At 44.9% G+C, this 23,335-nt stretch overlaps 1 protein-coding gene and 1 long non-coding RNA gene across 2 annotated transcripts in view; one reads left to right on the forward strand and one right to left on the reverse strand.

The window, feature by feature from the left end:
• The window catches only part of LOC130155881 (uncharacterized), a 151,893-nt gene that overhangs the window by 83,794 nt on the left and 44,764 nt on the right, over positions 1–23,335 (forward strand). The gene's annotated exons all lie outside the window — the stretch shown is intronic.
• Positions 13,506–15,088, reverse strand: RASSF10 (Ras association domain family member 10). The gene has a single exon (XM_056353705.1). The coding sequence runs from the start codon at positions 14,960–14,962 to the stop codon at positions 13,613–13,615; it is 1,350 nt and encodes a 449-aa protein (XP_056209680.1). The 5' UTR covers positions 14,963–15,088; the 3' UTR covers positions 13,506–13,612.

A 23,335-nucleotide genomic window follows, 5' to 3' on the forward strand; every position in this document is an offset into this window, starting at 1 on the left:
AAAAAGGGGGGATTTATATCAATGCCTTACATTTGTGTGTAAGTGGATTTCTTCCCTCTAGATTGCTTTACTAGCACAAGATTAACATTAAAGCTTTCCATAAACATCTGTTTTCATGCAATTTTGCTCCATAAACATCTCAAAACTATCAGCGCAGCACATCTTGGGGACCTGCATGTACCTCTCCTCTTCCTGCTTCTGTGCTGTGTAGTAAAGTCAGGAACAGAATGATGACAGAGGAAAAAATGGCACATTTCATGGCATGATTCTCCGAAGTCAGATTACTGTTCATGTTCACTCTTTGTGTGGACGCATCTTTCCTCACGGGCAGGAATATTAAACCTCCTGAAGTGGATGGAGTTACTGGTTCTAGGCCTTTCACTGGGTAGGCTTATAGGACAAAATAATAAATACATAATAATTATTCACTCCCTTGGCCAGTAGTTGAAGTATGAACCTCAGATATGAGTTTGGTTTAGCCTGTGTTACACGTACTGATGGATTGGTTTTATTCAGTGAAAGCACACTTGGTTAGTTTACACCACTAGGAAGAGACTGGGCTGGACAGCAGAACACCAACCCATGTTAGCCTGTTGAATGGGAATTCTGGGGTCCCCTGGCAGTGGATCTCTGAGTTAGAGTCAGGAGAATATGAACTTGGGTGGTAGCCCAGCTTGCATGCTCTGCCCCTCCACCTGTCAGCAAAGTGGGGCTCTTGTGGGCACCTCACTTGTTTGAGGTGGATGGATCTGTCGATGCTGCCAAAGCACTTCTGTTATCAGCACTGGCGTCTGTAATATTAATTACAGTAGGTCAAACCTCTGCCAATCCTGAATGCAAGATTGCAGTGCTGAGGTTTTTTCCTTGATCAAAGGTATGGATAGGTTTCCAAAGCCAGGCAACTAGGGATCAAGCATTTGCATACAGCGTTGTTTCTGCCAGCTACCTTTGGATGTCTTGTATTCTTAGTATCCTGGTGGAATAGTAGAGCTAATCTTATGCCTTTAGTAGTGGTAGTTTTTGACTTGGATTTCATTCTGTGAAAGCAAATTGGATGCAGGAGCACTTCTTAGAAAGAATCAGGAGTTGTGACAAATGGGTTTGGTTTTTTTCCTTTTTGCAAATTCAACATCAGCTGAGCATCAGCTAAGTCAGGCAGTTGGATTTGTGGAAATCTAGGCATTCAAAATAAACCTTTGTGATTATGTTGCTCAGTTGCTCTGTGGACCTGCTCAGATGTGGCACTGAGATGTGTGTGCTCAACATCATACTATGGTGTATGAATGTGAGCTTTTAAAAACTAGTTCAGTGGGGCAATGCTGATTTAATTCACTTCCAACCCATATATTACTATGACCTAGAAAAGGTGTGCTTAGGAACGATCCTAAATATTTGCATGTCTGTTGTCAGTCTGTATTTCAATAAGAACAGGACACAATTCTTTGGAATGGCAAAAAGGTCACCAGTAGTAACTGTAGACAGGTTTTAATGTATGAAATTGCAAAAATTCTCACTACAGAAGTTTTCTTCTTGTCTAAACCAGTATGTTTCCCTTCTTATTAATTTACAGCTTTAACTATCAAAGGCATAATGTTTGAATTATGTAGCAGGGCTACAATTTTCAAGAAAAGTAAGTGATTTTGGACTGTTTTCACATGTGATTTTCAAAAGCAACAACCTTTTGGAGGACAGGTCTCACTGGGAGTCAAAGACACTTAAACCTGTACCTCTTCTGAAAGCGGGACTTGGGTTCCAAAGTAGAGAGGTGACTTTTGGTGTCTTATCCACATGCTCTCTCCCTTCAGCAAAGGAAGCCCCTGTGGGCATACTCTGGGGTGGAGATGGTGTTTGATTTGAAGTCAATGACTGTCAGTCCTGCCAGACTGGTTAGCTTGTGCTAATCCTTTTTCAGAAACAGGGCCAAGCTTTGGCATGATGCTCCAAATGGCGTGATGTTTTCTTAGCATCAAGAAAGATGGTTGAATGCAGTTGCTTGGGGACTACTGTTCTAGTATTTTTTGAAATAGTAATTGCTGGGGGCGGGGCGGGGGGGCGCGGAATAGAGGATAATGCTATTTGCTGAAAAGAAAATTACACATGGGTGTGCCCAAGTGACAAGTGAGCAGCAGACTTTTCAAACAGCATGATTTGATGAATGTCTTGTTGTAGGCTTGTATTTGTTTATGGATAGACTGCACTCATGTGAATGTATGACACTCATGAATGCCATGGAAATTTTAACATTTGTACTTTGGGCTGGAATTTGACCCTTATTACTCCTAGCAAAACATGCAGTGGATTGTTCAGCTGCATTTCATACCCTTAAGGATTTAAAAAAACCCAACCAAACCAAAACCACACACCAAACAACAACAAAAAAAAAAAACACCAAAAAAAAAATCGGAGACAAAACTACATTTTTGGCCAATCTTAATATACTAGAAGTTCTTTATATTTGAATACTGAATGTAGCTGAATCTTTTAGCTTTTGCACTTTTAGCTTTTGCACTTGTACATGTTTAGGCTCGATTTGCCAGTGAACATAATAATAGATTATTTAATTAAGAGTCATTTAAACTGAAGACTGATTACACACTGCTTACAAACATTCCATGCTGAAATTAACTTAATTTTTCTCCTTAGTAATTTGAATTTGTACTTGTCCTTCATTGACATACTTTTTATCTAGTGATGTCAAAATGATATTCATACTTTATATAGGGGATCAGGAGGAAAAATTAAATCAACCTTAGTCATCTTGTGTTTAACCAACATGAGTTCTGAATTTTTGTAAACTTTATGCTATTGGAAGAATTCCTTGGGGATTGTGAGGTACTTTTGAAGCCTCTCTCTTCTATTTGAAGTGTATGTTAACATGCACAGAATTTCTTTACTTCTAAAGAAATCTTGACTACCTGTCAACTTTAAAGCAAAGAACAGGAATAAGATCTTTATTAAGTCCTCTCATCGCTCATAATTGAGCAGGATTTTAGTTATTTTGTTCAATAATTGACTATATTATCGTTAATATAACTGTATATAGTAATCATGACGTTCACTTAATCCACGTTCAAATGCATTTCTTCTATTTGCAGTTCATTTTTAAGACATATTTTGCAATACTCTAATCTGGTTTGGTTAGTGTCTCTGACTGCCATAAGAGGAGATACAATCCAATCAGAAAACAATAGGAAAAGAGCATATGCATGTCATACACTAAATCTATGTAAAGCCATATGGAATGTTGAAAGCAACTTCCAATTGCATTGTTTTGCCATTACTTCCATTTCTTGCATTTTTTCCATCTAGTAAGTAACTATTCATGGACTGCTGTTATTAAAGCTCATAATTCAATATCTAAAATGCTTGCAGACTTAGACAGTAGGTTTGGTACTTTCCATTCTTGTGTTTGATATTTTGTTCATTAGCAGTTTGAATAAAAATGTAAATTTCTCAGGTTAATTATAAACTATGTATCATGGCTGCCTTCCCACATACAAGCTTTTGGTGAGGAACCAGCCTGTTTGGAACTTGTAGAGCGCTAATCACAGTGGGCTCCTAGACAACAAAGCCAGCCATAATGTTCACTTGTATTATATAATAACGAAGGCTTTCATCTAGACAGATCAAAAGATATATGATAAAATGTTTGGAGTTGTTCCTTTTGAGCCCTAGTGAAAGATGCAATCTTTCTTAGTATTGAATATTTGTGTAATAAAGCCTTTTGTGGCAATACAGATCTCCATAGCAGTGCCTTTCAGTAACTTTAAAATATTCCATTTGTATGTTGAGGGTTTTTTAAGTAAAGATGAGAACCTTGGGACTGAGCTCAGTTCAAATGGCTGCACTGGCCATAGTCCGTCTAAAGGAAATAATCTTGCCTTAGGTGCCATAGCTACTGATTCTGTTATCCTCTTCACCTGAAATTGCCAGGTATGGGTGATGGAAAAGGAGAAACTTTCATGTTGGAGCCCATCTGAGAGGAGCCCAGGCAGGCTTCGTAGGGATGCCTGGCACTAGGTGAACCACCTTTGTCAGACTCTGCACAAAGGATTTTGCTTTTGCTAGATTGGCATATCACAATACAAAAGCCTCGTCTGAACTTTCCCAACCAACACTGTTCTCCACTGTACATCATGTGAAAACTAATTGGCTTTTCACTAAGGCATGTTTTAGTGCACTGATACTTGGCTGTTTTGATGAACAATGTGAGTGTCCCGATTTCTGGTATCCTGTGATAACTATCGCAAACTTTAGGCCAAACTTCTGTTTTTGTTTCCATGGAGCTACTCAAAATCTTTTGGTGTCATTTGAACTGTTGACAAAGTTTGGACTTTCGTGATCAAGAAATCTGAGAGAACTCTCCAGACTCATGATTTTGAGTAGCGTATAACATAAATATGTAACAGTAGTACCTAGAGAAAAAGATCAATGATAGAGCTGGGTCCCGAAGTGAAACATAAGCAAAACTTATTTTTTATTGAGTCCCAAAGCTATAGGTTTGCTAAGTATATACTGCTAACAATACTGAAAAAATTTAGTTGGAAATTGATACTCCGGGACAGATCTTTACAGTATGTGTGGTTTTTCTTGTTACAGATACAGATATCCGGGAGAAGGAGAATGAAATGTGTTTATAGAAATAGCAGCTATTTATGCCACTAACATGTAAATGAATCAAAAATCTTCCTCAAACCATAAATTCTCAGAGTATAAAAGTATAGGCTTGAGACTATTAAGAGACTGGGTTATGAAATGCAATAGTCTAGTACAATGCTTTCCTCATACTCTTTGACCTCCTGTATTTCTTCAATAGCCTGAATAAGCCTGCACATGTTACCTGGTATACGGCTCCCGTGGCAGTAAGGGGTGGAGATGGATTTATACCTTGCCTGTACCACATCACAGCCTGGAAGCGTGGGTCTAGCAGAGGGGGAAATGGATTGGGAGTTGGGAGAGTTGGCTTCTGATCCCATCCTTGTTACTGACCTGCCGTGCACGCAGTTCAAGTCACTGCAGCTCCTGTGCCTGTCATCTCAATTGTCTGGCTTGTCTGGCTGTACAGTGGTCTCATCGGAGCAAGGGCTGCCTTGTCCTGTGTCTGTTAAAAATACATGGTGTAACAACTTTCTATCCTGTGCAGTCCTATTCCTGTACAAATGCTAATAAGAATGGTATTATTTAGTTGTAGCTGAAAATGTACGAATTAATCATTGGGTTAACTGGATACATCCGTCTTTCAGGGCTTCTAACTTGTCTTCTTCTACAAGCAGATTCTGATATCCTGGGCAAAGCAGTGGACCTTGTGCTCTTTTGCGTAAGCTGGATGTCTGGTTACCCGTCTTTGAACTAGGAAAATGTCTGTTCTTCAGTTTTATAAGTAAAAGAAACCCTAGAATACCGGTGTGAAAGCAACCTGGCTGGAATGCTTGTGACTTAGCAGTTGTAAGCCTTGAGTGGAAAGTGTGTGGCAGATGACTTCTGAGCAGGCAGGTATCTCACACCCCTGTTATTTGCAAAGATGAAGCCCAATTGCTAATGACTGGAGGAAAAGAAAAAGGGTTGGAAATTCTGTGGGGAAAAATATTGGAGGGGAGGGGCAATGAGAGAGAAGTTAATAACTAAATATATGTTCTATAAAGGTAAACTATTCCTTTAGGCATACTAAACCCATAGGAGTTGATAATTATGGAGGTGGTTATGAAGGTGAAATGCAGAAAGGAGCATAAGTACAGGTCCAATTAATATTGTCAAAACATGGTAATTGTAGATCACTTAATCTAGTTAATGAACACATGTGAATCACTTCAGTGACACATGACGACAGACTTTAAACAACTGAAATTTAAATCTGGCTCAGTTGGCTTGTTTTACACAAACTAGTTTCCAAAACATACTTAGAAATGCCATTGCTCATGCTTTGCAAGCTGGCTTGTGTAAACTGGAGTAATAGGTCTGGATTTGCTTTTACCTTAAGCTTGCCTATTAAATTAAGCGAAGTACCCCGTTTACTTTGTAGGGTAATGTAGGTAAACACTTAGAGCAACATGACAACATCCCAGATCATAAAACATCAGCTAAGGCTTAATGATCTAGGAGAGGAGTGTGTTGCAGAGAAACTCTGATGATATAAACTGTGTATCATCTAGGGAAATATTTATTCCTCTATATTTACCAAGTATAAGTTAAAAGTGAAGGAAAAAAACAACTTGAGTGTGACACTTCATTTTCAAATTTTCAGCACGCTAGCCTATTGCAAATTCTGCAGTCACTGGCCTGTGTAGGAAAATCACAAGACTGTCGTTGATGGGGTTTTCCTAGAGTTTACCTGGCTGCAGTGTTGATGCATTGTGAAGATGCTGCCACATGGACTCGGGTCCCTCCCAGGCTGCTCTTTGTTAGGTGGTTGTAGTGAAACAGTTGGAAGCACAAGATGCACTGCGGTTGTCACAGGCTCAGAGTTTTGTCCTGTGTTAGAATGCGGGAGTATCTGCCTGCTACTCTCCTACAGTCCAGGCTTCTTGCTGGTTTTTGTCCTTTCTTGTTTGTTGGTCGCCTTCAGCTACCTCCTCTCCAGTTTGGGTTTCCTGGGCTCGGTGCCACACTGTTCTGACACTGTTTCATTCTCCACACTCTTGTCCCTGTCTGTCCCTACTTAGGCAGTGCAGAGGCAGGAAAGTTTTCCTTCCTCACCAGAACAGAAAGCAGCAAGGTCCGTGCTTGTTACTACCCTGCCTCGTTTATAAATCCCTCTGAGCCATTTTCTTACCTAACTGTACACCTGACAGGTAGGGAGCAGGGGATACTCCTTTTAAAAACCCACACCCTGAAATCAGTAAACGTGTGAAAACTAATTCAAAAGAATCAGATTCTTCTGTTTCACATTGGAATCACCTACTGAAGGTCATTAGTCAGCTCTGAGAGGGTTAGGAATAATTTACAATATACTGGCTTCAGACCTGCCTCTTCCTGTATTAGCCTAGGAAAGACTTCTAATCAGCTCCCTTGTGGATGGTGGACAGCTGTATGTACTGTTCTGTGTGTTACAGATGCAGGACACCTGGAGCTGTGCACACTGTATCTTTGAAGGATAGCAAAATTAGAATGCCTGACCCTCTCTTATCTGGTCAGAGTAATTTTTTTTTCTAAGGCCAAGCAGAGAATAGAAACGCAGAAAATGTGCAGGGACAGGATTATAAAAGAAGATGACAAGCCTGGCTTTAAGCTTTTAACCTGCTGGTGATTCATGAGTCATCCGGTCACTCTGAAAAGGAAACCTGTAGTAGATTTACAGAGAGACCTTACTGTGAGAAAGTGAGGAGCAACAGTGGAAAAAAAGGGAAATATAAAAAAAGCTAGAAGTTTGCAGCTGAAGGCAAATTGTTTGCTTCTGTGCTAGTGGTAGGAAGAACAAGCACCAATGTTTTCAAAAGGTGATCTGTGTCTCAATTTTCAAAGTCATTTCCCGTCTGTTCTTAAGATATGTCTATCAAGTGGAGATTCAGTGGAAGGCAGGAAAAAAAATTATTAGGTTACACTGATAATTAAATGCATAAACTAATAGCCTGATTACATGTTAAGAAAAATACACTCTAAGAGATTAAAACAAGGGGATTACATTACATTGAAACAGGGATTAAATATTTTTCCTAAAGGCTTTTAACACATTTTCCAAAGACCTGCTTATGAGCACAATTTGACTGCTGAAAAGTATTTCTTTTAGAGATAATAGACGAAATAATCACATAATTAAGCCATGTGCAGTGCTAGTAAGCTGATGATAGTATGTTTCAGATATGTAAGAGCTCTTTTTATGAGTCACAGATATTTTGTGTGTGTGTGTTTTTGGTTGGTTTTGGTTTGGTTTTTTTCCCAATAAGCTATAAAATCCCAAGACTGACTTAGCAGGATTGTGTTCTGAGATCACTCTGCAGTGGTTTCACTGGGCTCTTAAATGGGAATGATTTGAAACCATTCAGATAAAGGGAAGCACGTACACTTCAACGTTAGGGGAACTGAGGCACAGAACAGTGAAATTGTTTCTCGTTATAACAGTACCTAGAAGGCCTTGAGTAGATCAGGCCTCCTTCTGCCAGACAGCGTACAATCACACAGTATCTTTATCAAAAGCTTTTGCTTCAAGGGAAATAAGTACCACTCATTTACTCAAGTTATTCTTCGAACCAGGAATAGAAACTGTATCTCTCTACCCCAGTGCTCCACAGTAACATTCCCCCCAAAATACCATCGGAGGAGATGTGCTTCTTCCTGGTGTAAGAAGTACTTGCCTCAAATTAGGAGAAGGGAAAAATTCAGAAAGTTACTTGAAAATATGTTTAAAGAAAAAAAAAAAAAGAAAAAAAGAAAAAAGAAAAAAACAAAGTGGTGGGAGCAGGCAGAGGAGTTGAGCAACAGTGGCATACAACAGCTGGCGAGAGTATGTCCTTAATCCCTCTGACATGTTATTACATAAAGAACTACAAAAATACTGCTGAGATTGCTACGTACTACACAAATAATGAGTTTTTGCCAAGACATAGAAAGAAACTTACTTCAGGTTTCTTACCAAGTAGGATCCTAATACTGAATCCGCGGAGTCCCACCAATTTGAATGAGACTATGTATGGCATTCAGAGCAGATGCTGATGAGTAGAGGAGGAGCAGGTAGGCAGGAAGGAGCAAAAAAAAGTCATTGGGAAGGGAACTGTTTTTCAATGGGTTTCTGGAACACTTTCAAAACTGAGAGAAGGGGATTTAACAAAAATGGCCAAATAAAACCTAACGTGTAAACAAGCTGGTATGTAGGTAGTGTCTAAAGCCTGAAGAAGTTATATTTTAAGGTTATATTCTAATGCCCTGGTAGTTTTAGTACTGTACACTCCTAGAAACTGGTGGTCAACTCAGTAATGTTTTTCAGCACGTGAAAGGGTGTGACAATCCACTCTGCATGGAAGGTTCTGCTCTGATGCATTTACACAAATAATGTATTAAATTATGCAGGCAGTGTTTTTTAAATACTATTTGATAATTCTGCTTGAAGATATTTGGCTAATTGGCATATAGAGCCCATTTTCCCTTTGAGATTATTAATTTTTTCCTTTCTGTTAAGCTTCCAAGTTCATTTAGCAATGTGAGTTTGTATAAAAGAGCTAACATCTGTGTAGACTCCCTGCGCTTTGCAATGCTCATTTCTTTAAACTCTGTATGCTAGCTTAGGAGCAATAATATCAAGTGACTTCAAAGGACAACTGCTTCCAACAATCCGTAATGGCTTGTATTTCAACCCAGTAACCAGCATAGCTCACCAGACCTGTTATTTTATTTCAAGGCCTGTGCTGCTCTTTTCATGTATTGAGCTACAGTCCCAGCTCAATGCAAATGAAAGGGGGGCCAAAAAAATGCCCAAAGTAACATAGAATTGGGATGTGTATGGGGGGTGTGTGTGTGTGTCTGTGTACTTGCCTCATGTCAGAAAAGGATCTGTCACTGTAAATCAACCAGACTGTGATTTGGCTGGCTACATGCTGCTTTAGAATAAGTGGCAATAATTAATAGGTCATTCATTTTGCATGTCAGTGGTGTTCATTACAGTAAATGTATTTGCCTCCCCGCTTGCCTCCCTGTTTAAGGCATCAAATGATATCCCTACAAAGTGCTTATTCAAACTGGCTCTTACATGTGTTAAGGGCTAGAAATATATCAAATTTGACACACAGTTTTCATTCTGATAATATTGCTTAATAGTGGATTTCTGAAACAAGGTCAAGGCTGAAAGCTGGACTTATTTGGGGTTTACTATAGGTGACTAACTGATGTCAACGAAACTTCAGATCCAGCCATAGCCTTCTACCAGAAACCTCTTTAGACTGTGAGGGGTGAGGGGGGTGGGGATATTTAGTCTGAACTGAGCTTTTGCCAACATGCGAGTCAGCATAAGTCAGTGCCCATTGCTGAAAGAATCTGTCCTACCTTTCCAAGTGCCTTCAATTTCTCATTTTTACCACTGTACTTTGTCATCAGCAGAAATGTTTGTGTGACTGTATATTGAGCTACATCAGGCACTCATCTAAATTAAAGCTCATCCATTTTTTTTCTGATCTGGTTCACTATCTGGTCCCACAAACTCTTCTATAGGCACAAAAGAAAATGCCATGTAGGGTCAGAAAAAATGTGGCCAAGGGCAGCAAACAGACAGGACTTGTGTAGTAGTGCTTGATAATGCTTGTTTAAAGGGTGCCTGAAACGAAGGCCTGTTTCTACTCTGATTATGTCTCCCAGACAAAACTCCCTTTGATTTCTTGTAGGTATTGTGTCTGAGAAAGGCCTGGCAGCCTCAGTCTTTGGCAGTTCCTTTGAGAAGCAGATAGGGTGTGAATAAATAGGGCAATGTGGTACTATACACAGATTTATCTGAAATGGATCATGATGCTGTTAGGTTTTATACTTAATTCATGGCTATCTGTATCTGCTTGTCTGGTCTTAGGATGAGAAGGATACTACACTGGACTTGACTCTGGAAGATAGGAGAATGGTATTAAAAAACCCAACCAAACACAAAAACCAACCAACAAAAATCCCCTAAACAATAAAAAAAACCAAACAGGTGTTGATTGGAGCTTTTACCTCTCTCTTGGAGGTGTTGGACAGTAGACTTCTGTCATGATGTTGGTTGGGATTCTTTTCTGCTGCTATCTGTGCCTACCATCCTCTCAGAATGGGAAAAGGAGGTAAAAATCCTGCTGTTCTACCTGTGATTCTGAATCAGCTCTCCTAACCCTTGGCTATGTGCCCAGCCAAACCCCAGAGCCAAGTTCCCTGTCAAAGCCAAGCATCCTGTGGCTTGTCTCTATTATGTAAGTGAGGATATACAAGTCCAGGAGAAGATGGGAAGGGAAAAGTACCTGGTCCAATGCAAACAATGATTTCCTCTTGTATACTAATGTTTTAATAATGGTTTGGGAGAGAGAGGGATTTGTGAAGATGTTTGAATTCAGTCTGTGTGCAGGAACTGAAACTGAGCCCATTGCAATTGCATTTGTAACTGTTTCAATATCAAGTAAATATACCCAGTTTCACCTGCACAATATAGGAACACGTTCAAATACATGCTGGTAGGAAGTCACTGCAGCTCACAGAAAAACCTTGGGACTACAGTGCCACCTGCAGTGTTCTCACCCCTGTCCTTGTGGGACAGAGGTCAGCAGCTCAGCAGGGTCATGATCTACCGCATCACATCTGGGGTGCTGAGAGGCCAAGAGCAAGCACTGCACGGTGCCCTGCACATGCTGTCCCTTGGAGACCTAGAGCAAAAGTGTTTGGGGTTTTTCCTAGCTAAGGATGGGTAGGCAGACTCTGCTTTGCAACTTTGCATTTCCTGGCATCCTTCACCTCACACATCACAAAATACCTGACGCCTATATCAATAGTGTAATGATGTACGGCCTGTTGCAGCTTATTTCTACAACATGCTTGCTTTTTATTTGCTTGGTGTGGCTAATGGGAGAACTTACGTAAAGCAATTTCAGGTTTATTGCTTACATCACTCACCAGAGAAGCTATCAACAGATACTTGCATCACCCACCCATTACATCCACATTGGTTAGTATGATGCAGGGCAATGACATCACTCCCCTACCCCCTAACTTACCCTTCAGGTCTACTTCCATGCAAGTATTTTTAATTGCAGAGTGGGGTGAAATTCCTCATTCTGGACATGTGCCAGCACTTCTAAATGCCAATACACTGCCCCTGCAGTGACTAGGTCTGAGGAGTGTGCACTCTTACTTGTACCGGAGGGAATGCCTCGTGCCATCAGGTGAGGGGATAAGCTGTCATGAGACAGACTGCAGAAGTCTGACTTGGTGGATCTTTCCACTCACTCTGCAAGAGCGTAAATGACACCACAAAATAACACAACAAAATCCCAGACCTGGTATATATGTATTTTGGTTTTAATCGCACTCAATTGGGAACACTTATTTAGTCTTATTAAGAGTTTTATTGGCTCTAAAAATAGGTTCTTAAATATTTCCCAACGTTGACTAAAATATGAAAAACAATTATATAATCAGTGTTTAAAATAAACCACAGTTTGTTATAACTGAGACCCATTCAGTGGAATAACATTTATCAAGAATGATAGCATATAGGGAATTGCACAGCCTCAATAAATCCACAGACAGTATTTCTCTGATTGCTTTCAAACTGACCAGCTGCAGAGCGTAGCCTTCTGTTCTCCAACAGAATTCCTACCAGCAAGAACACTGTGAAAGAGTGGAACCTGGTCTTTAGGTGAGGAAGCTGCAAGGGTTTTAGTTGAAAATAAAGAACTGGTCTACTGCTGTACCCCTTCTTTATACTTTCTTATTGTTAAATGAAAACTTTCATAAATAGCCTTACATAAATAATAATCTCAGAAGTTTTAAAAAGTTCACACCATCAGTCGGACCTGACTCAACATTCTCTGGTCTCTCACTGCTTAAGCTGTTTCTGCAATTATTCTGGAATACAAGAATCCTTAACATCTCTTATTGTAAGAGCAGGTTTTTCAGTAAGTTAAGCTGCAGAGGAAGGTTTGGCAGTTAAGTGAAATGCATGTTACAGCTGATGCCATATTTTTTTATTGGAATAACTGAAAAGATCAAGCTGTAGTGCAGGTAGGGCTTGAGTCATGCTTTTATCGTTGCATCTCTTGGCCTGATATGAACTGTGCTATTAAAAACGGTAGCTCAAGCCGATTCTGTACTTTGTTTATCTACAACCAAGCTCAGCCAAATATCAGCTAGCCTAGTGAAAAAGCTGTAGGTGAAGGCTGTGTACATAGAGACACTAATTACTTTCAGTGCCTGTCAAACAAACATGGACACTAATAGATTTCTTAGTATGCCTTTAAACAAAGCACTCTTATCTATGCATAAGAAAAAGCACTACGCAGAGCAAATACATGTTAATCTGTAGTTTTAGTTTGTTCTTTTTTTTTTTCTTTTAAAAAAGTGATTTATCACCCCTTTTCGTTGCCAAAAGGAACTGCAGTACCTGCTGAAAGTTTGCGCCCTGGGCGAGCCCAGTGTCGTTTCAGGGGTACTGTGACCCCTCTTTTCTTCCGTAGCGTTTAAAAGATCAGCAGCTTTAGTCTCAGTAACTTTTTGCCCGTGAAGGCGCCGGGTGTATCTGTAAGTGACAGGCAGTATGACCCGCCACCTGACTTCGCTGAGAAGCTGTGAGGGCGATAACTGCTGGCCCCTGTGCCGGCCGCCCGCTCGCCCGGCGCTGGCCGGGGGGCAGCCTGCGCTGCGGCGGGCAGGTGCTGGGCAGCCCCAAGGATGAACAGGCCCGGCAGGAGAACCGGCGGGCAGCAGGCGGCGGGGTTTGAGGAGCGAGCGGTGCCAGACGTGAATGAAACACAAACATGCTGCGGGTTTCTCTTCCTTAGATAAAAGCACCGGCGAGCCAGCCTAAGCGCTGCCCGCGGAGGGCGAGTCAGAACAAGTTTCAGCTCCCGAGCTGCAAGGCAGACGGCTCCTCCGTGTGCTTGCCTCCCGCGGCGGCCGGGCCGCCCGCCCGCAGCCCCGCACCGGCTCCCGGGGCGCCCGCCCGCCCGCAGCCCGGGCGCTAGACGAGGGACTCGCAGACGGGCAGCGAGTCCGAGTCCTGGCTGTGCATGGAGCTCAGCCCCGTGTCCGAGTCCTCGTCGTTGTCGGCGCGGTCCTTGCGCAGCGCCCGCGCCTGCTCCACCCAGCCGGCCGCGCTGCCCCCCGCCGCCGGCCGTCCCCCGCCCGCCGCCCCCCGCGGCTCCGCCGGCGCCTCGGCCGCCACGTCCAGGGTGCCCAGCGTCTCCAGCAGGCGCTGCAGCTCCCGCTCCTTGTCCTCCCACGCCCGCTGCGTGTAGTCCAGGTCGGTTTTGACGGCCTCCAGGTCCGTGCTCAGCTTGAGGCCGATGTAGAGGCTGGTGCTCAGCTGGGTCTTCACCCGCTCGTGCTCCAAGTGCAGCTCGCCCTCGCCGCCGCCGCTCAGCTCCGTGGTGTCGCAGTCCGTCTCGGCCAGGCCGGGCCCCGCCGCCAGCTCCAGCTCCTCCCGCCGCCGCTTCATCCAGCGCTCGTTGAGCTCCTCCTGGATCTCGGCGGCCAGGTGCTCCAGCAGCTCCTCCTGCTGCGCCCGCTGCTCCTGCAGCTGCAGCACCTCCTCGCACTTCCTGGCGTAGTCCTCCTCGGGGCGGCCGGCGGCGGGCTGTGTCTCCCGGACCGGCTCCGGCTCCCCGCCGCCGGCCGCCCCCACCAGGTAGGTGTCCTGTACGTAGTTGACGCCGTGCCGCTTCATGCGGTCCAGGTGGATCTTGGCCTCGTACCTGTCGATTTCGCGGTCCAGCTCGCGGAGCCGCTGGATCTGCTGCCGGATGGTGTGGTCCTGCGAGAGCACCAGGTGCACCAGCGTCTCCATCCTCTCCGCCGACGAGGCCTCCCGGGCCAGCGGCTGCTGCCGCTTCTTGTTGATCTTGGCCAGCTTGCGGAAGGCTTTCCTCACCACCCGCCGCTGCCGCTCCTGCGTGAGCGCCAGGCTGGCGCGGGCCGCCCCCAGGCCGTGGCCGGGGCGCTCCTTGCTGAGCACCACCCGCGCCTCGGCGCTGCGCGGCCCCGCGTTGGGCAGCGAGGCCTCGCTGCGCACCAGCACGAAGCGCACGTTGTCCTGCTCGTCCCCCCACGCCACCCAGAGCCGCAGGATCTTCGTCTTGTTGGGCAGGATCCGCTCGAAGCCGCGCCACTTCTCCACGATGCAGTAGGAGTGCGGCGGCCCCGACAGCATCCCGCCGCCGGGCTCGGGCAGCGCCGGCCGCTGCCGCCGGTGGTGGCTGTCCTCCAGCAGCACCCGCACCACGTCCGAGCAGGTGGTCCGCCGGGAGAGCCCGGAGATCAGCTTCTCCTCCTGGCAGATCCACACCGAGATCTTCCGCTCCTCGGGCTCCATCGGGGGCGGCTGCGGGCGGCCGGCCGGGGCCGCCGGCTCAGGGCTGGCGGGGCAGCTGCTCCATGGGGAGCGCTCAACGGAGGCGCGGCGCCGCCTGCCCGCCCGGCTTCAGCATGGCCGGGACGCCCGCCCGCGGCACCCCGCCCGTGCGCTCCGCCGGCCGCCCCACCCCTTCCTGCCCGGTGCGCCGGTCCGCCGGGAGGGGCCCGGCCCGCTGCGGCGCCCCGCTCCCCGCCGCCCGCGCTCTGCCGGGCCCCGCCGCCGCCGCCGCCGGGTTTTCCTCTCCCACCACGTGGGCGCCCCCCGCGGCTCACGCCCCGGCGGCCGCCGCCGGCCCCCGGGCAGCTCCGCGCCGCACTCCGCCGGCGCGGAAACTTCAAGGCAGGTCGCCGTCGCCGCGGTGTCCTTCTCCCCGCCCTGCCTCCGCCGTGAAGGAGCGGCGTCGAGGGATCTTCCAAAGTGCCGAGGGACAGGAGCAAATCCTGGAGCTTCAAAGCAAAAGCCAGGACTAGTGAGGAATTTCCAGTTTTAGTCCATCGCCTGCCTGTAATTAGGAAGTTCATGTTTGTAAAGCACTTCGCAGATGAAATATGCAAAGGACGGGAACGTCTAAGTGTTATTAAAATACTAGCTGAGCCAGATTTTAATGGGAGCTTGCCGTGCGCTTTGATGGGAACAGGATTGGTCTCCGAGTGCGGATTAAAACGAGGAGGAGGTGTAAAAAAAAAGGGTAATAAAACGCAGGGTTGCGGCACTGATTTTCACAGGACGATTGCATTGCGGGGTTCACAGACCTCTGCTTTGCTGCGTGGCTAGGAGGTACTACAGTGGGTAAAGGGGGTGCACCCTCTAAAACCTGAGGGCTGAGCTGCACCTTCCAGGGGATTTTTGGAGCCAACAAAACTGGCACACCGTGCAGAGAGGACTTTTGCGTGAATAAGGTTTGTGTTCCAGCCAGTGGAACAGAACGGAGTTGCAGTGTTGTAGCCTGACCGCTGTAATACTGCTGTTCAAAACAATGAAGCTGGGGCATGCACAGTAGCGGGTTGACAATTACGCAGCCCAACACCCCCTTTTCCCCTAAAGTACACGGGCTCGGTGTGGGCAGCTGCTGCGCTAGCTTCTCCCGTATTTACGTGGAAGGACTAGTTCTGGGGAGGGCAGCCTGCCTTCTGCTCTGGCTGCGTAAGGCAGCTAATTGCGACAGTGGTTTCTGCCGTGCGGCCTCCCGGCTGGTGAGGAAGTGGGCTGAGGGACCACCGAACGCCAGCATTCCTGGAGCCGGAGATCACGCGGATCATGTGCCTGCTGTTAATGCCCCTTTCCTGTATTACTGCAGGTTAAATGATTCCAAACTGAGGTGGCCACTGCGTGTTGCAATAAGGGCACACAAGGCAGGGGTGTTGGTAACAGACTGAATTTGGCTTCCTCACCCCAGCTGCCTTCCATTGAAGTTGCCTATTCCTATCCAATGGTAAAGTCTGTCGCTGCCCATTTCAGGGGCAAGCCGTTTTGCTCTCACAATGTATCAGAAGTGCTAGATCGCTCTGCTTTTTTTGGTATAGAGTGAAGCGTTTCCTGATACAAGGTTATTCCCAAGATGCAGTCTTTTTGTTCAGTGCATGGATTATACCTAAAAGCATCGTTCACCCCAGGGCAGAGGCCGGTGGGTCCAGTTGCCGACAGCAGTCCTGTCAGAGAACAAAATGGCCTTAGCAAAGGGCATCGTAAGGACGCTGGGACAAACCCAACAGCTCGCACTGCCCTGGCAGCGTGGTAAGGTGTTGGACAGGAATGGCATGTGAAATGGGACTGTACAGTTCAGCTTTGCCTCTGAAAGGTTCAAGATGAAAAATACCCCGAACGCTCCACAAGAGCAGGCAAAGAAAAGTTTCATTGCTCTCATCAGGCTGGCAGAAACTTGGCAAGAAAGACCATTCCTTGTTGTCTTCTGCAGAATCAGGTGCAGCAAAGGGGTTAATGAGGCAGTGAGAAATTGTCTGATTCCTTTACGGTGGTTCCTTGCCTTTCCCATTTAGTTTTGATCTCATTTTACATGTATTTCCTATGGGAATGTCTGTACCTACTTTGTTCTGGCAAAAACAATACAGAAAGAGCAGGGTGTGATGTGAAGAGACATCTTATGCTCCCCACAGGTCAGGCTGCTCCAACTTGTCTGACTGCCTGTATCTATCCAGCATCCCAGCCTGGCTTTGTGCGATGAAATTGGCAGGTGATGGTTCTGTCTTTCCTTGACCACATCTCTGTGTATGGAAAAGTGGCTCTGCCTCCCCAGTGGAGCCCCCAAGGCAGTGTTGCCGGAGAGAGGACAAAGATGTTGGCAATTTGGAGGCAGTAAGATTAAGGAGGCAACCAGGTACCTGACTTTGGTAGGATAAGCCTATCGGATGAGTGTGTATATATAATCCATGGTTAAAAAGCTGGCGTTAGAAATTTACATTGTTAGATCCCAAGTTTAACTCTCAGGAATTTTGTTTCAGGCTGTCTGCAGACTCAGGAAACTGCCACCAAAGCATCAAAAGTTCACAAGCTTAAGCACGTAAACACCTATCTGAAGCAAAGTTTGGGCCCTGCAAGGCTGAATCCCAAAAGGTGACTGAATGTGGGCAATTCTTTGCCTTTCCTCCAAGGATCTTAAAGCATCCTACAGAGGAAGGTGATGTTATTATCTCATTTTTACAGATGAGAATGCTATGACATTAAGGAGTCAAGTGCCTCACCTAAGGTTATATAGCAAGGCCATAGCAGTGTCATGAAGCAAATCAGGTTCCTTCACTCTGGTGCCATTAGTCACTGAACTTGACTGCCTAGTGCTCTGCCTCCTTCCTCTCCTTCTCTCCTTCTTTTAATTATTCCATGAGAAAGGGAGATGAGGAATGCTTTAGTTCAACGACTCCAGGCAGTGATGAAATGAAAGTGCAATCTCAACAGTCAATATATTCTGTATCTCGGGTGAGGCAGCAGAAGACGGTGGCATACAGGCTACTTCAGACATCTCCTGCCTGGTGAAGTCAAGTCTCCTACTTCAGTTGACTGTGCCTGCAAACCTGCAAGCCTCAGCAGTGACGTGCAGAAAGGCTGTGTCATTAAAATATCAAATTGGAGGGAAAGACAGCTCTCTTCATTCCCTTCCCCGCAGAACAGTGATATATGAGGTCTGCTGTAATTTCTGAGTCAAGCATGTTGCACGATTTAAAGCTTAAAAATGTAATAAACATGATCTGCTGTAATCCAGAGGCTGTTCCTATACTGCTCTATCAATGCAGAGCTGTCAGCAGGCTCTGTTTCTGAAACACGGTACTCCTTGACAGAATGCTGTCTAGAACATCACTTCATGGCATATATTTCTTTGATTTCTTTTATGAGTTGCAAAAATTCAAAGCTGAATATACTCTTTAACAGCCACCTAACTGCCTAAAGGAGATTTATGAGCTTAACATTTCAGGCTGTGTTGAAAAGTCCAAGCCCAGGTATAGAACAGTTTATTTTTACCATTGCAGTAGAATTACAAATGATGGGAAATCAGCTGTGTTCTGGTATTTCCCATGAAGTTCTTTCTCTTCCTTCCTTTTTGTTGAGATGTGCAAGTAAATTACCATATCTTTCATGATAAGAACAGCATTTCCCATTACAGGGTTGGATAGTGTTGCACCTGTTTCTTTTTTTAGTCTGTTTTTATTTTGAGCTGAGCTAACAGGATGAAATTGCAGCCCTGATATTTTTAATAAATAAAATGGTGTAAGACTTTATCTTGAATACTTTGAATCTAAAACAAATAAATAAAAATGTATTTCCTGCTTCCACAATTCCTATAGCAGGAAAGTGGAGGAAATCTTAGAAAACTGTATTTGAGAGACAGAATTAATTTCTTTCAAAGGCATTTAAGTGGAAAAAAGTGTAGGATTCAGATTCAGGATATTTTTCTTTTTTTCCACAGTGAAGTTGCTTTTACTTTTTAGATCACGCTCAGGACAATTTACTTATTTTTCCTGAGGTTACATTTCAAAAGAACACAGTCTAAGTGAGATGAGTGAAGGCAGGCTGCAACTGGTAATCTATTGAGCCATCCCTGTCTGGAGAAGTTATTCTTTGTTGTGATGCAGAACAGCAATGCTGCTTTCCCGGCTTCTCTTCCTGTGTTTCTGTTAACCTTATTTTTGTGAGGTTTGGCTGTTGGTCCCGTAAACTTGTTGCTTTCTAACGTTTTGCCTCGACATTGATGAAATCCTAGAACGTAATTGGACTGGTAATGTTAACAGACTTCTGCAGCGCTAGCCTGCCTTTACAGATATATGAACAGTGGAAGGGGCTACTTGAGCTTACAGGTCTCTCATGGGTTCTTTTGTCTTTTGTACCTAGTTTTTCCTGAAAGTATAAAGCTGAATAAACAAATCATGTTGTGAATAACCAAATCATCCCTAGTTAGCATGCACAGAATGAAGCACTTGAAAAACTACCTCTCTATTAGCAGGAGTATCCAGGCTTTAGTCAAAACAGTTGGTAGGCTTGAGACTTTCATTTGAAAGAAGGTTGTTCAGTTTGTATCTGAACAGCTTTAGACATGAGAGAAAGCTTACTTTCTGGTTTTCTGTTGAAGCCGCTGAAGGAACCGGCGCTTTTGATAAAGATGACTTCTAAGAGAAGGGTAATGAACTCTTGATCTACTTGTGTGAGCTATAAGGTCTGCAAACTCTTGATCCGCTTCCTTCAGTATTCTTGCATCTGACATGTACTGTCTTGCTTCTGAATGTCACCTGTGCAACCAGTACAAAATTTGGAGTAATTATTTGCTTCGCATCACTGGTGACACTTACGTGCTAGTGTGATCCATTTGGGAAGACTGTGGTGTGGTCTGCTTGGATAATAGCTGCCAACGCTGTGTTATACTGCTTTGATTACTTTATCCAACTACTTCTTTTTAACGTGCACACACCCAAACTACAAACAGGTATGTCAGGAAGAAACTCTTCCCGTGAAGTCAGTGGGGGCTACATGGGTAAAAACTTCTGCAGTGCTTTGAAAATGCAGGTACACCTATAGACTACCATTAAAGAAAATTATAATGATGTATATTTGTATTACAGTACAGCCTGGAAGTCTTGATGTGCTAGATGTGATGCAAATGCATGGGAAGAGACTGTCCCTGCCTTGAAGGCTTAACCAATGCCATGCAGCAAGTTAGGGGCACAGCAAAGATCAGTACTAAGAATACAGATTTCCAGCTTCTCATCTTTGACCCAAGTCTTTAACAAATTGGTTTTGTTTGTTATGTGCCTACGATTCTTAGGATGGAAAAGAATGCCTCTGCCTCTACACCTTACACCTCAGATTTTCTTTTCTTACTGAATGATGTTTAGTATAAATGAAGGAGAACAAAAATAATTGAGCAGAGTAGAAAACAACTTTTTTCCTTATAATGTGCATAAAAGAGATACAAAGCTTTGATTCTAAGTCAGTCAGTGGAGATGCACTAGCATGCTTTGGGGGAAAATATGAGAAAGATTAGATTCAAATGATGGCTATAACCCTCTTTCTCCAAAAAAAGTTAAATGTATTTTGAAAATGGTTTTGAACTATTCCTAATAGCTTAGTCTTAGCTTGAATACTTAGTCTTCATTGATCAAAAATTATCAAAAAGGGATACAGAGAAGTTGTCCAAGCAGCCAGGGATCAGGTTAGGAAAGCTAAAGCCCTGATAGAATTAAATCTGTCCAGGGACATCAAGGGCAAAAATAAAAGCTTCTATAGGTACATTGGTGATAAAAGGAAGACTAGGGGAAATGTGGGCCCTCTCCAGAAGGAAACAGGAGACCCAGTCACCCGGGAGATGGAGAAGGCTGAGGTATTCAGTGACTTGTTTTGCCTCAGTCTTCACTGACAAGTGCTCCAGCCACGCCACTCAAGTCACAGAAGGCAAAGGCAGGGACTCAGAGAATGAAGAACCGCCTGCTGTAGGAGAGGATCAGGTTTGAGATCATCTAAGGAACCTGAAGGTGCACAAGTCCATGGGACCTGACGAGGTACATCCACAGGTCCTGAGGGACTGGCGGATGAAGTTGCTAAGCCACTATCCATCGTATTTGAGAAGTTGTGGCAGTTCAATGAAGTTCCTACAGACTGGAAAAGGGGAAACATAGATCCCGTTTTTAAAAAGGGAAATAAAGAAGACCTGGAGAACTACAGGGTGGTCAGCCTTAACTCTGCCTCTGTGCCCAGCAAGATCATGGAGCAGATCCTCCTGGAAACTATGCTAAAGCACATGGAAAATGAGGAGGTGATTGGTGACAGCCAGCATGGCTTCACTAAGGGCAAATCGTGCCTGACAAATTTGGTGGCCTTCTACAACAGGGTTACAGTGTTGGTGGATGAGGGAGGAGCAGCTGACGTCATCTACCTGGACTTGAGCAAAGCATTTGACCCTGCCTCACATGACGTCCTTGCCTCTAAACTGGAGACACATGGATTAGACAGGTGGACCACTCAGTGGATAAGGAATTGACTGGATGGTTGCACTCAAAGAGTTGTGGTTAGCTCCTCGATGTCCGAGTAGAGAGTGTTGATGAGTGGTGTTCCTCAGGGGTCCATACTGGGGCTGAGGCTGTCTAACATCTCTGTTGCTGACGTGGACACTGGGGTTGAGTGCACCCTCGGCAAGTTTGCCAATGACACCAAGCTGTGTGGCACAGTTGATGTGCCAGAGGGAAGGGATGCCATCCACAGGGACATTGACAGGCTGGAGAGGTGGGCCCATACAAACCTCATTGAGTTCAGCAGGGCCAAGTGCAAGGTCCTGCATGTGGATCAGGGCAATCCCAAGCACAAACACAGGCTGGGCAGAGAATGGATTGAGAGCAGCCCTGAGGAGAAGGACTTGAGGCTGTTGGTGGTTGAGAATCTCAACATGTCCCAGCAATGTGTGATGGCAGCCCCAAAAGCCAGCCCTGTCCTGGGCTGCATCAAAAGAAGTGTGACCAGCAGGTCAAAGGAGATGACTCTCCCCCTCTGCTCTTGTGAGACCCACCCTGGAGTACTGCATTCAGCTCTGGGCTCCCAGCATAAGAATGACATAGACCTGTTGGAGTGAGTCCAGAGGAGGGCCATGAAGATGACCAGAGGGCTGGAGCACCTCTCCTGTGAAGATGGGCTGGGGGAGCTGGCACTGTTCAGCCTGGAGAAGAGAAGGCTCCTTGTAACCCTTATAGCAGCCTTCCAGCACCTAAAGGGCCTTCCAAGAAAGCTGGAGAGGGACTTTTTATGAGGTCATGTAGTAATAGGACAAAGGGGAATGGCTTTGTGCTGAAAGAGGGTAGATTTAGGTATTTGGAAGAAATTCTTCTCTATGGGGGTGGTGAGGCACTAGAGCAGGTTGCCCTGGCAGTGTTCAAGGCCAGGTTGGATGGAGCTTCGAGCAGCCTGGCCTAGTGGAAGGTGTCCCTGCCCATGGCAGCAGCATTTGGAACTAGGTGATCTTTAAGGCCCCTTCAAACCCAAACCATTCTATGATGCTCAATGCAAATATGACACTTAAATATTTAGCACTTGTAGCTTCTTTGCTTTCACATTAAACAGTTCTTTTACCCTTGAGAAAATGTTTGAGGCTCTCACAGTAATTGTTTCTTCAGTTTTGACCATTAAGCTCAAAGCAGATGTACTGGGTCATTCATTATCTTGTTGAGATTTATCAGGAAGGCTTTTAACTACTTCAGGGCCAAAATATTCCTGCTGGTTTTCCTCCCCTCCTACCAATTTGTGAATATCCATTAGAATATACCTTCCTTCTGAGTAAGTAAGCAGCGTGGTGATATGGTTTCCCATATAGGCACTCAGATGTCCTTTTTCAGATCAGTTTTATAGGTACGGAAGGGACTTGAGCTTTCTGGCCTTAATGGGGGTGATGGTTAGTGAAATGTTCTCCTGCTGTTTGTTCTGTACAGGCCAGGTAGAGGAGCTGCTCTGTCTGCCGGGATTGATGAAAAAACTCCTGACAGGTTTCACTGGGAGCTGGCTCTAGAGTGCCGATAGCTGGAAACATTAGTTAGGCATGAAGCAAACATCTGTTTTCATGCTGGCAATGTGAGTAACATGGTTCCTTAACGTAACTGCCGTGAAGAAAGAGACCAACCCTGGCGTTACGTTTTGGAAAACATGTCTGGCTCACATGTGCTCACAGGTATACTTATGCACTCCACTTCTGTAGGGCAATTCTTGCAGGTACAAAGAGAGGGGTTGAATTTAATGATATATTATTTGAGCTGGAGAACAGTTAGTGACGTACATTCCTGTCTGTGAGTATGAAGTGTCTCATTCTACTGCCTTACAAACACATTCACTCCGAAATTTCTAAGAATCAAA

The sequence above is a fragment of the Falco biarmicus genome, chromosome 10 (assembly GCF_023638135.1).
Source record: "Falco biarmicus isolate bFalBia1 chromosome 10, bFalBia1.pri, whole genome shotgun sequence".
NCBI classification, from domain to species: domain Eukaryota; kingdom Metazoa; phylum Chordata; class Aves; order Falconiformes; family Falconidae; genus Falco; species Falco biarmicus.